Here is a 17,805-nt window from a genome sequence, read left to right as displayed (position 1 = left end):
TGTTTTTTAAGTCTTTTCTGCTTTCCAAGCCTGCATTTATTTGATCCAAAACAACAGAAGCAGTCAAACCGTAATTTTCTTTTTAGTATTTAAAATAACTGCTTTCTATTTGAATATATTTTAAAACGTAATTTATTCATGCAATCAAAGCTAAATTTTCAGCATCATTACTCCAGTCTTCAGTGTCACATGATCCTTCAGAAATAGTTCTAATACTAATTTGCTGTTCAAGAAACTATCGTTGTTGTTGTTGTTGTTGTTGTTATTATTATTATTATTATTATTATCAATTTCTAAAACAGTTGAGTACATTTTTTTCAGGATTGGTTGATGAATAGAAAGATCCAAAGATCAGCATTTATTTGAAATAACATTATACACTATACCATTCAAAAGTGTGTGTGTGTGTGTGTGTGCCTGCGGTCCCCACAATGTTAACAAATTATTAAAAATAGTAAATGATGTTTATCTGAAAGTGTAACAATGCAAACATGTTTTCTGTGAGGGCTAGGTCTAGGGTTAGGGTTGGGTTAGGGGATAGACAATGTCGTTTGGTCAGTATAAAATCTATAGAAGTCTATGGAAAGTTCCCACAATTCACAAAAACAAACATGTGTGTGTATGTGTGTGAAATAAATTATAGAAATGAAAACTTTTATTTAGCAAGGATGCTTTAAATTGGTCGAAAGTGATGATAAAGACATTTATAATCTTACAAAAAAATTCTATTTCAGATAAATGCTGTTCTTCTGAACTTTCTATTCATCACAGAACCCTGGACAAATTTTACTGTGTTCAATATAGTAATGATAATACACGCTTTTTTAAGCAGCAAATCAGAATATTAGAATTATTTCATGTGACTGGAGTAATGATGCTAAAAATACATAATTGAAATCACAGAAATAAATGACATAAATGCAGCCTTGGTGAGCAGAAGAGATTTCTTAAAAAAAAAAATAATAATAACATTAAAAATCTTACTGTTCAAAAACGTTTGACTGTTAGTGTGAGTGTATTTCAGAATAAAGGCCAATCGACAAAATCGACTTTAACAGAAACATTATGTGCATATAAACGTGGGTAGAACATCAAACACCTTCGCGACACTAAACAACACGAATGATGCCGCATCGTCCAAAATTTAGGAGACAGTTACCCCGATTACTTTTATTTTGTAATTTAAGCCTGCATTTCCGGTGTGGCTGAATTCACACACCCGCGCACACATATTCCATTGAACTTCCTCCTCAGCTGTCAAAGCGTCTGCACACCGTTGCTCGAGATAGCAATATCATCTTTTTTATTTAGGATATCAGACAGGGCTTAATTTGAGATGGAGGGCCAACGCTGGTTACCGCTGGAAGCCAACCCAGAGGTACGACTTTCTCCTGATCTCACGGTTTTTTGTCGTTAATTCAGTTTTATATCGTTCATCGGTTCATTTTTTTCATAGGCAGCTTTTAGCAGGAACGGTAAGCTGCAGCTCATGTCTTTGACATCATATTTTATATGATACTGTTTTGTGTTCTGTGTCTGCTTTTCAGGTTATGAACCAAGTGAGTAGAGGTCTCGACTATCTGGGTGTGTCTAGGATTCAAAACTTGTGCCAAATGAATGAATCAGGTTTATTAAAGCACGTTTGTGATAAAGCTAATTGCATCAACTTTGATTTACTATGTTTATCAGCAATACTGCGCTTGATATCTTGTTTAACTTTATTGTTTTTGTACTAATGTGAGATGTATTTTATGTTCCACATTAGTTTATTATTGTAAATAGTTATATTATTGTAACGTAAATAGAAACGCTTCTGGATTGTGTAGGCCCTTGTGTGTCTCTCACCATACAAATCTAACCCCTTTACTAGTCTCATAATAAATGATTTGTTTTTAATATGTATGTGTTGTGTTATACTTTTGTTAAGTTTTTACGGCAGCTTGGCTTGGTACCCACCTGGCTGTTTGGGGATGTGTACGGTTTGGAAGCTGAACTTCTCAGTTTGGTGCCAAGGCCTGTGTGTGCTGTACTTTTGCTCTTCCCTATTACAGAGAAGGTATGACTGCAATTTCTACCCATATTGACTCTATGTCAGCAAACAAGCTCTGTATTTATAGATATATTTATAGTTGCAACTGGATACAATTGCTGTTGGCATCAGCTATGCTTGCAGATTATATTAGATTTTAGTTGTATAGATTTTTTTGTTTATGCAAGTCTCCTTCTCTATTTAACATGATATGGTAATTCCCCTTTCCATATGTATTTTGAAGTTGGGATTTTTTATTTTTTTTTTACTTAAGATTTTTTTAAATAAAAAGGAATAAAAAAAATCTCATAAAGAGTTTCTCTCTTCACCATGACCCAAAATGAAATTAATTAAAGGGATAGTTCACCCAAAAATGAAAATCTTGTCATTAATTTCTTACCCTTGTGTCATTCCAAACCCACAAAAGACCTTGGTTCATCTTCAGAACACAAATGAAGATATTTTTGAGAATTTCGAGAGCTGTCTTACCCTGTAGAGACAGCAATGCAAGTACCATGTTCAAGGCCCAGAAAGGTAATGAGGGCATAGTTAAAATAGTACATGTGACATCAGTTCAACCGTAATGTTATGAATCTATGAGAATACTTACAGGTGCATCTCAATAAATTAAAATGTCGTGGAAAAGTTCATTTATTTCAGTAATTCAACTCAAATTGTGAAACTTGTGTATTAAATAAATTCAATGCACACAGACAGAAGTAGTTTAAGTCTTTGGTTCTTTTAACTGTGATGATTTTGGCTCACATTTAAAAAAAACCCACCAATTCACTATCTCAACAAATTAGAATACTTCATATGTTTTTTTTTAGTGAATTGTTGGCCTTCTGGAAAATATGTTCATTTACTGTATATGTACTCAATACTTGGCAGGGGCTCTTTTTGCTTTAATTACTGCCTTAATTCGGCGTGGCATGGAGGTGATCAGTCTGTGGCACTGCTGAGGTGGTGTGGAAGCCCAGGTTTCTTTGACAGTGGCCTTCAGCTCATCTGCATTTTTTGGTCTCTTGTTTCTCATTTTCTTCTTTCCTCTTGACAATACCCCATAGATTCTCTATGGGGTTCAGGTCTGGTGAGTTTGCTGACCAGTCAAGCACACCAACACCATGGTCATTTAACCAGCTTTTGGTGATTTTGGCAGTGTGGGCAGGTGGCAGTGTGGGCAGCCAAGTCCTGCTGGAAAATTAAATCAGCATCTTTAAAAAGCTGGTCAGCAGAAGGAAGCATGAAGTGCTATAAAATTTCTTGGTAAGCGGGTGCAGTGACTTTGGTTTTCAAAAAACACAGTGGACCAACACCAGCAGATGTCATTGCATAGGACCTTGGTTTCCAAATGAAATCCAAAACTTGCTCTCATCTGAAAAGAGGACTTTGGACCACTGGGCAACAGTCCACTTCTTCATCTCCTTGGCCCAGGTAAGACGCCTCTGACGTTGTCTGTGGTTCAGGAGTGGCTTAACAAGAGGAATACGACAACTGTAGTCAAATTCCTTGACATGTCTGTGTGTGGTGGCTCTTGATGCCTTGACCCCAGCCTCAGTCCATTCCTTGTGAAGTTCACCCAAATTCTTGAATCGATTTTGCTTGACAAGGCTCTCAAGGCTGCAGTTCTCTCGGTTGGTTGTGCGTTTTTTGTTCCACACTTTTTCCTTCCACTCAACTTTCTGTTAACATGCTTGGATACAGCACTCTGTGAACAGCCAGCTTCTTTGGCAATGAATGTTTGTGGCTTACCCTCCTTGTGAAGGGTGTCAGTGATTGTCTTCTGGACAACTGTCAGAGCAGCAGTCTTCCCCATGATTGTGTAGCCTAGTGAACCAAACTGAGACACCATTTTGAAGGCTTTGCAGGTGTTTTGAGTTGATTAGCTGATTGGCATGTCACCATATTCTAATTTGTTGAGATTGTGAATTGGTGGGTTTTTGTTAAATGTGAGCCAAAATCATCACAATTAAAAGAACCAAAGACTTAAACTACTTTAGTCTGTGTGCAATGAATTTATTTAATACACCAGTTTTGCAATTTCAGTTGGATTACTGAAATAAATGAACTTTTCCACAACATTCTAATTTATTGAGATGCATCTATATTGTGCGCAAAGAAACCAAAATAACCACTTTATTCAACAATTTCTCCTCTTCCGTGTTAGTCTTCAACACATATTCATGACAGTACCACGACACACAAAAAGAAACCTTGGAGCTTCATAAAATTAAGGTTGAACCACTGATGTCACATGGTCTAATTTATTGATATCCTTACTACCTTTCTGGGCCTTGAATATGTCAGTTACATTGCTGTCTATGCAGGGTCAGAAAGCTCACGGATTTCATCAAAAATATCTTAATTTGTGTTCCAAAGATGAATAAAAGTCTTTGGTGACAGGATTTTCATTTTAACTGAATATCGCAGCCCCAACACTTCTAATGATATTTTTAATGATTTGAGCACATTGCTTAGTTGGTTTGAATTTATAATCTACCAGTTTTATTTTGTGGTTATGTAATTAGAATACAAAATACATAAACCTGTGAATGATTTTTTTTTTTTTTTTTTTTTTTTTTTTTAAAAGAGAGCAGTTAGTTTTCAGCATGACACAGGATTGTAGTACTACAAATTGTAGTAGTTGTGCAAACCTGTGGGCCGTTGCGTAAACGTAGCCTCTATGCTTGTATTTTTTGGAATTAAATTAGATCAATTTTACATTTTTATGTAACTGACTTAAAATATTAGTAATTTGTGTGATTGCATTTCCTGTACTGCTATATCCTGAAGGAGCTAATTTTATATTCATAATTAGATTCTAATAAGTCAGATTATTTAAGCATCTTTGTCATTTTTGCAAATATATGTATTATTATTTAATTTTCTTACATTGTGTCATATTTATTGTAGATTAAATTTTAGTAATATTCTTTTCCTCAATGTAGTATGAAACCTTTAGACAGGAGGAGGAGGCAAAAATTAAGGCACAAGGACAAGAGGTGTCCTCGGATGTGTACTTCATGAAACAAACCATCGGCAATGCTTGTGGTACAATAGGGCTAATTCATGCTGTGGCAAACAATCAAAGGCATCTGGAGTTTGGTAAGTATCAGTGTTAATTATGTTTTTTTTGTTTGTTTTTTTTTGAGTGATTTCCCCTGTTTTGAAAAATATCTGTAGTTAATATGTATGTTCAATGTACTTGTGTGTTGCACATTCTTTTTTTTATATAGAGCCCAATTCACCGCTTAAGGCATTTTTACTGCAGTCTGCAAAGATGAGCCCAGAAGAAAAGGCTGCTTTTCTTGAAAAAGATGAGGTGATAAAGTATTGTTTTTGGTGCAACGGAATGGCCCTGAAGGAATTAACAGAACTGAACTTTTATTCATGGTACTGATGTTTTTGTGTTTTCAGAGTATCCGAGTAACACATGAGTCAAGCGCTCAAGAAGGACAAACAGAGGTTGGTATTTGCTAAATACAGAGTAGCTGTTAAAACAGCATTCAAAACAGTACCAAGTATTTGCATACATCTTGAAGCTTTATCCCACTGATGAATTTTCCATGTAATGTGTGTTTGTTTTTTTTGTTTTTGTTTTTTTTTTGATGTTGAAGTACCAGAAAATTGGACCATGTTGAAAATATTGCAATGTTAGTCCTTAATTTACAGTTTCTTTAAAGGTAACCCCAGATATTAAGACTTGTATGGCTTAATATAACTTACTGAAATATGTAGTAGAAAACTCACATTTAATTTAAAGATTTATGTTGTTTAAAACGAGAAATAGTTGTACTCTGTGAGCTACTGGCACTACCTGTTGCTATTTTTACCACAACACAACTCGGAAAATAAAATACTGATACAATGATCACAGCTACTGAAAGAGCTTACAGGTGGTGATGGATCCAAGCATAGGATTAAACCAAATACCATACCATCGACAAGGAGTCTAAACACCCCTGGTGTTCTACTAAAAGCCTTAAAGGCATCAGGGATGCATCAAGTCTTTAGGAGTTTAGGAAATTTTCTTCGTTCACAGGCATCTTTCCATTCATTTTCTCCTCTTCTTATCAAAGGAAAGCAGTGAAGACTTAATCACTTCACTTGTTGCCTTTCCCCTGAAAATTACAACCAAATGCCGCACAATGTGGCATCGTATTCGTTTTTTTTTTTCCTGAGTTGTGTTGCACCAGTAGCTCACCGAGTGCAAAATTTGACTATCAAATAATCCCCCCCCAGGTCAAAAACATGTATAAAATGATGTGGATTTTTAAAATAACATTAATCTTTTAAGGGTTTTCTGTGTCATTTATTCATGTATTTTTTTTGTTTGTTTGTTTGTTTGTTTTTCCCCGTGTACTCTTAATCCCTAATCAAAGCATCTCTGATGACGTGTGCAAGGATGGGACAATAATACATCACTTCCTGCAACCTGTTTTTCACATGAGATCTAATCAATAGACAAAATCAAGTCTTGCCCTGCTTTTTTCTTCAGTCAGCTCAGTCTATCCTATCGTCTTGTGAGAATTGTTGCTGCAGCCACACAGTATAACTGTTAAGACCCTTCCAGTCTGGTTTCACTTCTTTCCACAGGACTGAGATGCTCTGTTAATTCCTAATCACCTTCTTTTTCTCTGACTCTGAGAACTTTAGCATTGTCATTGTGTTGAATCTCAGTTCTGCTTTTTTACTGCTGTTGAAGTGTCATAGAAAAATTCTAAGATGCTAATTATTTACTCCGCTCACCCTTATAGGCTCCAAGTTTAGATGAAAAAGTGGATTTGCATTTTATCGCCTTTGTAAACGTTGAGGGACATTTATATGAACTGGGTAGGTAAATTAAATTTTTCTCATTGTTTTAGGTGCTTGTCAGTTCTACACACAAAATTTAGAGATATATAATTATCATGTGTAATGTTGTGAAGGGATATATTCATATTTTGTTCATGTGTTTCAGATGGACGCAAACCTTTTCCAATTGTTCATGGGAAAACCGCAGAGGACACTTTTCTTGAGGTGGGATTTTTCTCATTTATGGGTTATGTGTTCATGTATATTTGCAACTTGTTTTGTTTGTGGACATAGTTTTAACAGTTGTGGATTGGGGGCCCGGTTTTATGCATTTGGCTATGTTTTCGCCTGATCTACAGGATTCTGCAGAGGTCTGCAAGAAGTTCATGGCACGTGATCCCCAGGAGCTCCGTTTCACTGTGGTGGCTCTTTCCAAAGCATAAATATTCTTGTTTTACCTAAGAGAAAAACTGCCAATCATTCAGAAGTGCTGAATACTTTAAACCTTTATAGGTTCAATTTTTACTTTGAATTAAGGTTTTGACCACAACCGACAAAGCATATGAGAAGCAAATTAGCTAATATCAAAAAATGTACATGCGCATAAAAATGTTGTATCTAAATGTTTACACTGTCTGATTGAAAAAGTGTTTGTGTTAATTTCTCCAGAATTATAAAAAAAAAAACGTTTTCTTGATGTTAATGATATTAATTCACCTAATGGTGGTGTTCTTTTTTTTTCTGCCAGAAAAATTCATTTCAAATAAAATTTCTCCTGATGAATATGTAAACATCATATTTTGACACAAAAATGCTCTTTGAACACAAGTGTGTCAGTGTGCCAATGGTGTTCGACTTCTAAATACAGTTTTCTCAAGAATACAGAAAAAAATCAGATGAGACTTAAACAATAAAGAACAAATGTCCAATGTTTTCCTCTCTTGGTGACCTCATTGCTTTATTATGAGTGACAACAGTTCACTTTATGAATGCTCAAACAATGATTAATGTGCTCTAAATCTTGTTTACATCCATATTTTTTCCTTCAAAACAGCAGTGTTCTCTAAAAATAAAAAGTGTTAACAAAAATAATTGAGCCAGATTTATATTGAGTATCCACCCTACTTTTGACATAAGATCGGGCGAGGAAAAAAAAGTCTGGCTTCTGGTTTCATCCCCGTCCAGCTATTTTTAGCTGTACAAAACAGCTTGTTTTGCTGCTTGATATTGCAAATTGATGTGTATTCTCATATTATTTGAATGTATTACCTTAATTATGAACAGGCTGGTTTGTAGTACAAACAGTTTTAACGTTTACAACTGTTATTCTCGTTATTTCCCTATAGCAGCTAATGAACCCACTTGATTCTGAATGGTCAGTTAGCAGCAATGGCATGATTAGAAATGATTTTGAAAGGTGATTTTTTTTTTTTCTTTCTTTTTAGTGAATTATTTGATAAATAACGTTAAACAACTATATAATGTATGGTCAGCTGGTTATTATCCAAAATAAATGCCATAATAACTAACTGACCAAAATCTATACTTACATGCTACTGTAGTTACTTGTACACTCTAAAATTGTAAAAAACAAAAAGCAAAAAAATTAATTAAGCAAAAGGAAGTATTTGGATTGTATAGTAATTAATAACATTAACGTAAATCAAAGCTGTCTTGTATTTAACTTTAAAAGTCGTCAATTGTCGCTTAAATGCACTTTATTATACCATGTCCTGTCTGTGTACTTGTAAACAAGTAGTTAACTAAATATGCAGACATTAATGTTTTCCCCCAAAGGCACTTTATTGTGCCCTCGGCACCTGTAATGTAATCTGACATTAGTTTAGGTGTGTATCTTGACGCACTAGGGGGCGTATAAAGTACACAACGCAACTCTAAGGTTTCTCAGGAGTAAGCTAAAGAACGAGGAGATTTAAGTTTTTACCGTAGTCCTTTTGCAGCTGTTAGAAGATCTTTTCTCCTTGACGTTGTGACACGGTGATAGTTGTGATACTAGTAGTTTTAATAAAATTATCCACGCGACGCGGCAGAACAAAAACGCTCGCGTTTTAACTATACGCGCGTCTTGTTCGCGTTCTTACAGCGTAGACGTCTGTTTCCTCGCAAAGTCTAGCCAAGAAGCGCGTTTAAGGCCGGTGATGGAGTGGCGACCGCAGTCTGAAGTGGGTTATGAGGCTGCTTACTCAGAAGCACAAAGATGGATTGAGGTAAAAACTTTCACACCTGCTCTCGTTTGGATAAAGATCAGTTCAGGGAAATGAAACTTGATACTGGGAAATTATGAGTTAACCAAAATGAAAAAGCACTGATTCGATTCATTAACTCGTGCTGTGTATACCTGTTGAATTCATATTTATGAAAATTTATAAAACCGAGCAAAATTACAACATTTGATGTTGCATGTAAAATCGTAATAAGTAGTCATATTGAAGAGTATGTTTTGATGGTTATTATTAGTTTGTATGTTTATCTCATGCATGTAATACGTTCAGCTTCGTCTTTTGCTTTTCGGCTTCTTTGGTATATATTTTTTTCTTTCTCTGCAGTAAAGATAATTAAGTGTGTCTTTAGGTGGATATTTCTTTAACCTAAATAGAGGTTAGATTTAGTGTAACATTTCTGGGACCCTGTCACACGTTATACCTGTCAAAACGACAAAACACGGATACTAATGGATACTCTTTGATTTTGATTATTTGTTTCTTTAGAACTGTTGATAATAATTATCTTTATATTTATTATTTATATTTTTTATTAGATTAAACAGATTAGATTAATATTTAGTTTTTATCTTCCTGCCCACTATTAGCAAACACATTTGTAATTGTCAGGAGAATAGTTAAATGCATTGTTTAATCTTATTTCAATAACAGTGCAAAATATTTAAGGGATATTTCACTCAAAAATGTAAATTTCCAAACTGTTTTGGTTTCCAGTGACTTTTATTGTATTATTTGATGGAAGTCAGTGGGACCCAAAACTGTTTAGTTACCAACATTCTGTCATAATATCTTCTTTTGTGTTCCTCAGAAGAAAGAAAGTCACGAGTTTGGAACGATGGAAAGCAAATGATGACATAATTTCATTTTTGAGTGGGCTACTCCTTTAAAGCACTCAAAAAACAGATCTGTTTTCTTTTTCCGCTAAGCTCAATGTGGCAACAATTTTCACACGCTTTGCTCGGTTTATTCCGCTAAACCCTCTGGAACGCTCTTAGTCTAAGGCACAAATGATTAGGACTTTCCTATCCTTGTGAATTCCCTTCTCAGCAGGAGATGGCAGGGCCAAAGCGCTGGCTGTAACTGAACAAATATTGTTCTTAATTCATGAGGGGTGAATCTGAATGCTTTCAGTGTGACATCAGTCTCTCACACATGCACACTGGTTCATTGTCACAGGCAGTGGACCTTGGCAGGGCAGTTTCAGCCCCAAGCTGATTGCTCCCCTGCAAAGGAAAGTGATGTGCCGCTTAGCATCCCATCTGGGTTGTCAGGCGTGAGGGCGTACTGAGCAGAGCTAGAGAGCTAAAGTGTTTGAGTGTGTAGGGTGTTATAGTCAGCTGAATGATCTGGAGTTTGTCACATGTGCTCATTCTTGCACCAGGCACCCGGTCTGTGGGCAAAGACATTCCTGCTTTTCCTCCAGGGTAGTTCTCAGCTTGTTAAAGTCAAACCTAAAATTAGCCACCCTTCTGAAGTTGCTTAGTATATCTAACAGTAGAAAGTTTTTTTAAAAAAAAAAAAAAAAAAAAAAAAAAAAAAAAAAGGTCATTAGCCACTGTGGCTAAATAATTATTGTAGTGAAATAATATTAAATACTTAGAAAGTATTTAAAGTAATTTCACTGATGATCACTGAATGGCTATTAATGTTGAGGTAAACGTGGGTCATCTAATTTGAAGTTTACATTTGTAGTTGTACATAAATTCAATATTTTTGGGATGCTTTTGAAAGAATAATTGTGAAAATAAAAAGCATTTGTTTAAAATTTTGAATGACACATCTATTAGCTATCCTAGTTGTTCTTTTTAGCCTAAAATGACCCCAGAGGTGTGTTGTGGAGCTTTTCCTTCCCAATATTTCTTCATGTTCAGCAGACCAGTCAGCAGTTTGGTCAAAGGGATTAAAGCAGTTTGGCACAATTAACGATGTGCAGCATTCCGTGTGTCCAAACAGCTTGGAATGCCTCATTGCTCCTTCATGAATGAACAATAGCTGTGTGCAAAAGTGCAGCTGAATAAAAATCATGTCTTACATCATCGAAACCTGCTATTTAAATGAGTGTGATCACAATGTGATGTTAAGGAACAAATTGTTTGTATTCAATTCTTTTTTAGGGGTAGTGGTAGAATAAGGGTGTATTGATGTGAAATAGTTCAATTTTTCAATTTTTAGAATCTTAATGTCCCCATGAAATCAAAATTGGCTTTTTTTTTTGGCTTTTAGTATGAATATGTTAGCCTTAAGGCCACTATGTGCACACACACACAGCCCTTAGGAAGATTAACCATGGTTTTATTCAAGTAAAAGTGTAGTAACCATGCTTTTTTGGCCTATTGATTACCATTTGTATAACCACAGATTTACTACAAATACCAAGGTTAAACTATGGTTAGTGTAGCAAAGGCATGGTTAATTTGTGGTTACCATGGTATAACTATAGTAAACATGTTTTCTTTGTTTTATTTGTAGTAAAAGCGTGGTAAATTTTTGTAAGGAAGCCTGCTCCGGTCCAAAGATGCCGTTGCACGGAGCGATCATACACGTGAAACGGCGCAGACCACAAAACATATCAGGCACATTTGAATTCTACACAGAATGCTATTTCATATATAAATAATGTGATATGGATGAGATTGTGGCTGTCATATGCTGTCAAATGTGTCTTTATCCGGGTTGCCAGATTTTCACAACAAAACCCACCCAATTGCTATTTAAAATTAGCTCAAAATTAGCCCAAATGTAGCCCGTTCGCATTTCAGGAGGGGCTACGAAGTCGCGTTCCTGGGGATGAATATCACATGATTAGGACATTAATATGGACATTAAAGACAACCCGCGGCAACAGCGTTAAAGCAGCCTAAATCTGCAGGAAAAACACGGTCTTGGCAACAGTGAACTTTACCCAACTCAACAGCTCTGGACCAAGCTGTGATTTAAGCGAAATGCTACTGGTTAAATGTGATTGGGCTAGATTTGGGCTAGATTTGAGGAGCAATTGGCCGTTTTTTGTTGTGAAACCCTGGCAACCCTGCTTCCTGTTTCAACTGAAATTACGTCAACACATAGATTATGCAAAGCACTTCAGTGGATCTTTAAATGTGTAGTTTTACCTTTCAAAGGCTACATTTATTTGATCAAAATACAGTAAAAACAATAATTTAGGGAAATATTATTAACATTTTCTAACATGTTTTAATTCTAATAAATGTAAAAATTTAATATAGTCTAGTGATGGCAAAGCTAAATTTTCAGTATCCATTTTTCAGTGTCACATGATCCTTCATAAATCATTGCAAATGCTGATTTAGGGCTCAGGAAATATTTCTTATTATCATCAAAGTTGAAAACAGGTATGCTGCTTTTTTTGCATGATTATTTATGAAAACCATGATATTTAATGCATTATTGCTGAAAAATAAATTCTTATTTTAAATAAATATTTTTTACTACATTCTTTTACATTTAATAATATTTATTTATGTTAATTTGTTTATTGGTTATGTAAGTGATTTGTTTAAGCTCTCAAATTGTTCTTCACCTGCTACAGAGATTTATTTAAAAACCAAAAACACATGGACATTACAATGACAGGAACAGCAGGGGTCAGGATTTCATATGTCATTGAAGTCTAATGTTTACTACACCATGCTGTGTGAATGTGCTCCATATGATTAACCTCTTGTCTCTTCACACTTTTTATCTGTGAGGGTTTGTTATGGTTAGAAAAGTCGACATGAAAGGTACAGGAAGTTATTTGTCATTCTGCACTTTAGTCTTTAATATTATTTGACATTATGTATTCTAGTACATAATGAACCTTTTTGGCCATATTAGAAGATTATCTTATTACTTATCTCGATCAGTGTGACAGGAGCTACAAAATTCCTGTTGAAATAATCTACCGTAATTTGCAGTGTAACTCGATCTAGTACGAGGATCTTAGTATTTGTCCCCACATTATTTTTGTCCTTGTTTTGTTCAGCAGACATAGAAAGTATCCTTTGAAGTTCTGCTTCTAAAAGAGAACAATTGCGGTTCAAATCTCACAGTCAATACTGAGCTCAGCATAACAAGTGTCCTTTTACATGTAAGGCTCTCCACACCCTCTGAATACATGCCATGTTCCTGAGCGACAGCCAAGCAAAAGCAGCTTAAGAGTGTGCTATACAAAACAACAGACTTTGTGTTATCGATAAGTGGTTACACATCTAAAGATTCCTGTATGGCCTGATTTTTGTTTCTTGTAGTTAGCTGTTTCATAATTGTGATGTTTTGTAGACCAGTAGCGTGTTATAAAACATACTTAAAGTATTACTCATAATAACATTGTCTCATGAAAGCTAAATGAGCAACTTGTTTTTACTAGCGTTCAAACTTGAAAATTGAAAACATTTGTATTCGGAAAAAGGGGCTTTACTCGTAGATTATGTTATATGAGGTGTGGAGCAACAGGGCTCACATTGTAACGGTGTCGTCTGAGGGTATAAACACAACATAAATGCTTCCCTGTGTGTGAGCAAAAACAATGGGCTGCCTGCCCTCTGTGTCCTGCAGGAGTAGCTTGAGATCATTGGAAAGGCATGAAACTGTGTGTAGAACTGTGACATTCCTCCAGATGCTCTCGTTCTCTGTGGTTTGGCCGCTGGGCTCCAGCCCTGATTACTGAATAACCCACGATTCTCCAAAAGAGGCTGTGTTGTTGTACTGGTGTGCTAGTCGCTTGGACTTGCAGCTTGGAGGAACAACTTTCCTCGCCTTTCCCTGGACAACCTAACATTCCCACTCACTGGTTCTTAGTGCTTCCTGTGTTTGTCCCCGTCTCGCAGGCAGTCACTGAGAAGAAGTTTGGGAGCAGTAATTTCCGGAGTTCTCTGGAGAATGGACTTCTGTTGTGTGAGTAAGTAAAGCTGTTTCTGCTTGCAGTTCTCTAATTTTTACTACGGTTTTCTTGCTTAATGCATGAAAAAGTTTCTGCTGTAACTTGGTAGCTAAACCTTTTATAATTGCTTTTAATAGTAACTATTGCATAACCATCTAAAAGGGACAGTTAACCCAAAAATGCTAATTCTGTCATCATTTTTTCACCCAAATGTTGTTTCAAGCATGTATGATTTCTTTTTTCTGCATAACAAAAAAAAAAAAAGTATTTAGAGGAATGTTATAGCTGTTTTTGTCCATTTGTGTCCACTAGAAGTCAATGGGGTCTGAAAGTTTTAAGCTTCAAAAAGTGCACAAATGTGATATAAAAGTAATCTACACAACTCTAGTGTCCTGGACAAAAAAGATCACACTGTATGATGTAAAGAGCAAAAATAGGCTGTTATTCAATGTCAAATCAAAACATTAATCAGCTCATGGATATGCATGCTTAAATCATCAGTGTGTCATGATGTGAAATGATAATGTTAATTTTTACGATTTCTTACTTGCAGTGGCGTAACTTTGTTTTGAAAAGTGGGTGGGACAGGAGTGTGTGATTTGGGGCCGAGGGGGTTGAGATGGCATCTTATTTAACAAATGTTTCATCAGCATTAGTACGTCTGTGCCACAAGATGTTCAAAAAAGTAGTGGGAACAAAATATAAACCGACCTTAATTTTTGAATTTGGGCTTTTAAACTATCCAGGCAGATATAGGTGCAATCAGGCAACATTTTATTTTGTTGGTTGTTGTACATTTAAACAATTCAGAAATGAAATGTCTGCTGAGTGGCAATAAAAGGTTAATGCTGTATTGCTTTTGAAAATAATGTACTATCTACTGTACACTAAACGCAACCATATCATACCGAAGCAACCATACCATTTTAACTTGTTTTTTCAAGTCTTGGCATGTCTGTGTTTCATTAAGCTGTGTTTCATCATGCTTCACATCACAAATGCAATGCTGTACCAGGGGAGCTACTGAGCAAGTTTACTATGTCAGAAAACCCAGACATATGGAGATGTAAATGTCAGAATGAATTTGTTTGCAAATTATGCACTGTGTTCGAGGCCAAACATAGTATTGTACAAGAACTGAGTGAAATGATAATCTTGATAATCTGCCACTGCAATCATAATATGTGTGAAAAGGAATAAAATGTGTTGGTGTTTTACTGCCACTAGTGTTTATTTCAACTGGAAACCGCACTAATCTCCATTGAGATTACTGTATGTTGGACCTATCCTTTTAACTACTTATTATGCACTGTAACAATATTTTACCTGTTGGCTGAAATGTGTGCTGGGTAATCTGAACGTTTTTGTTTGGAATTAGCATCTAAACTCTGTGTCATTTAATGCGTATTATGTCATGCAGCTATTTTTAAAACACATAATTTGTACCCGGCTGCCATAGTCAGACTCTGTTCCATCCCAGGAAGCATTAGTGAGTCCAGCAGAGGAAAACAACACGCATGGCAGAGCATTTAAAAGGACAGCTGGGAAGAGGTGATCCATAGTGCCAGCTACTCTAGCTGGGTTCAGAAACCTGAGCAGGGCAGAGTGCAGGCACACGGGGAGAGGCGGCTCCTGGGCCTCTGCTACAGCAGCTCTGTTATGCTGTTTACGTAGAGAGAGCGTTGGGTCGGTGGACTGGGCGTGACATGCTGCAAGCTCAGGGATTTCAGCACATTTCTGAACCTGACTGGATGGTTCTGGGGCAGTGCGTGGGCCGGTTTGACATGCTGGTGTCAGTCGAGTGACTCAGCAGACTAATTACCACAGTCCAGTGCAGAATCTCACCGTCCTGCTCCTGCACTCTCATGCTGCTTTCTTGCGGTCTGTACTTAGCTATTAGCTTTGCCATTTCCACACGAGTGAACAAAGGCGCACATTACCTGAGGATACTGTCACTCTGGATCTCACGTCTAACAAAGACTCCTGTGAAACTACCGCTGGGGTCGGCGCAGCAAAGTCTTGACTTGAACTTAAAGAGTGTACAAATGCTTCATAGATGTGTGAACAGGTTTTTCAGTGTGGTTGTGCAGGATACACATTTTTAGTGTTTTAAAGATCACAAACAGGGAAGATATTGCCAGCAGAGCTGGGTAGTAACTGATTACATGTAATCTGGATTATATACTGTAATCAGATTCCAAAAATTAAGTACTTGTAAGTAGATAAATTACATTTTAAAATACTCATAATCAGACTACAGTTACTTTTTTATGCATTACATGATTACATATTATTTGCACAATAGCAATAAATTATTCAGAATTTATTGATTCTCCCTAATTCCTCTTTTTCATCTTTCAAATTTTCCTTGCTAAAATGGCCTACTGCTTATATACATTCAGAAAGTCTTCAAGTTTTACAGACTTTCACACAAAAGCCAGTCCCTAGTCAGGTGGCGACACAGTATTTGACCACTGATTTACAAAAATTATTTCAGGTTAAGAAGTGTTTCAACTACTGATGAACACATTCATTTTTTTAAAATAATCACTCAGTAGGTTATTTAACCATGTCTTTTTATGTCTTGTAAGGTTTTTCAAGCACATTAAAATGCACAAATTCACATTCATTTTTGTCATTTGATCCTCTTTCACCTAATAATTCATGTTTCACACAAGAAAGGTTTGAATCAACATGAGAGTGAATAAATGATGGCAGAATTTAGTTACTTTTTATACTATCCCTTTCATTTTTAAATTTTTTATTCTTATTCTTATAATTTTTAAAAAAATAAAATTATACTCTAAATAAGAAACTAAATCTGCCAGCAGGTGGCGGTAAATGTCTTTATGAGTCATTCATTTATTCGATTTGATTTGTTCAAACGGCTGATTCATTCAGTAATTAAGTAAATGGCTGGCTATATGAATGGGATTTTGAATCACTGATTCACATGATTCATTCAAAACGTGGATTTATTCAAAAACTACACACTGCTGTGTTTCTCGGAGACGTGCAACAATTCTGCTATGTCTTCAAAGTTAATACGTTCTCTGCAAAATTGAGCAAAAAAGTCATTTCAGGTTTATCAGGTATTTCAACTTTGCATCAACTACTGATGAACACATTAATTTTTTTAATTATCACTCAGTAGGTTAACCATGTATTGTATCTTGGAAGGCTTTTGTCTTTCAAACACATTAAAATGCACAAATTCATAAACTTTTTTGTCATTTGATACTCTTTCACCTAAAGTACCCATGAGATTTTAAATTAAATTATTTATTTTATATTTACGTATCACATTTGCATGTTCACTGATTCTCTGACGTTGGTTATGATCACATGACATGCAGGTAAACAAATAAAATATTTATTTTTTTAGTAAGTTTTTTATTTTCATTGATTTTTAAAATAAGTTATTTTAATTTAAAAAAGTATAATGATTTAATTAATTATTAGCTGTTCATTAAACTCATTAACTCCCTGCAGTTCCTACACAACCACCAGTTTTGGAAACCTCGACGTAATATAATGTTTAATGCTCTACATGTTGTTAATAACAACAAATGGAATATATATTACTTACTTTTTGTATTTTTATGTTAATATGGTACTTTGTAGGATTATCCTATTTAAATCAATGTGATTAATGAGTTAGGTCAAAAGTAATCTAAAAGTAGTCTGATTTTATTACCTAAAATGTGTAATGTAATTACACAATTTTTACAACAATTTTTGTCATGTAATTTGCAATCAGTAACGAATAGTCTACCCAGCTCTGACTGCCAGCACAACATATTGTTTAGAAAAATGGCAGCTCTGCTATCTCCTTAAAGAGTTCACCTAAAGATGTCAGT

General features: G+C 35.5%; 2 protein-coding genes across 13 annotated transcripts in view; both read left to right on the top strand.

Moving 5' to 3' along the window:
* Positions 1 to 1,217: 1,217 nt before the first annotated feature.
* Positions 1,218 to 7,754, top strand: uchl3 (ubiquitin carboxyl-terminal esterase L3 (ubiquitin thiolesterase)). 2 transcript variants are annotated; one of them, XM_051119999.1, is made up of 9 exons: positions 1,218 to 1,378; positions 1,548 to 1,559; positions 1,928 to 2,056; positions 4,978 to 5,134; positions 5,266 to 5,351; positions 5,447 to 5,494; positions 6,787 to 6,862; positions 6,990 to 7,048; positions 7,183 to 7,754. In XM_051119999.1, the coding sequence occupies exons 1-9, from the start codon at positions 1,337 to 1,339 to the stop codon at positions 7,264 to 7,266; spliced, it is 693 nt and encodes a 230-aa protein (XP_050975956.1). In that variant the 5' UTR covers positions 1,218 to 1,336; the 3' UTR covers positions 7,267 to 7,754. The 2 variants fall into 2 exon arrangements, with proteins under 2 accessions (XP_050975956.1, XP_050975957.1); XM_051120000.1 differs by lacking the exons at positions 1,218 to 1,378; positions 1,548 to 1,559 and adding an exon at positions 1,603 to 1,626.
* Positions 7,755 to 8,748: 994 nt separating this feature from the next.
* The window catches only part of lmo7a (LIM domain 7a), a 57,503-nt gene continuing 48,446 nt past the window's right edge, over positions 8,749 to 17,805 (top strand). For 5 of the 11 annotated variants that reach the window (XM_051118454.1, XM_051118455.1, XM_051118460.1 and 2 more), the window contains exons 1-2: positions 8,750 to 9,051; positions 13,893 to 13,963. In XM_051118454.1, the coding sequence (XP_050974411.1) occupies positions 8,983 to 9,051; positions 13,893 to 13,963 (140 nt within the window). In that variant the 5' untranslated portion in view covers positions 8,750 to 8,982. Of the gene's footprint in view, positions 9,052 to 13,892; positions 13,964 to 17,805 lie in introns of all 11 variants that reach the window. The other 6 variants (XM_051118453.1, XM_051118456.1, XM_051118449.1 and 3 more) reach the window with 3 other exon arrangements.

This window comes from Labeo rohita, chromosome 9, assembly GCF_022985175.1.
Source record: "Labeo rohita strain BAU-BD-2019 chromosome 9, IGBB_LRoh.1.0, whole genome shotgun sequence".
NCBI classification, from domain to species: domain Eukaryota; kingdom Metazoa; phylum Chordata; class Actinopteri; order Cypriniformes; family Cyprinidae; genus Labeo; species Labeo rohita.
Note: the sequence above shows the minus strand (reverse complement) of the source record. Positions and strands in the feature narration are given on the sequence as shown.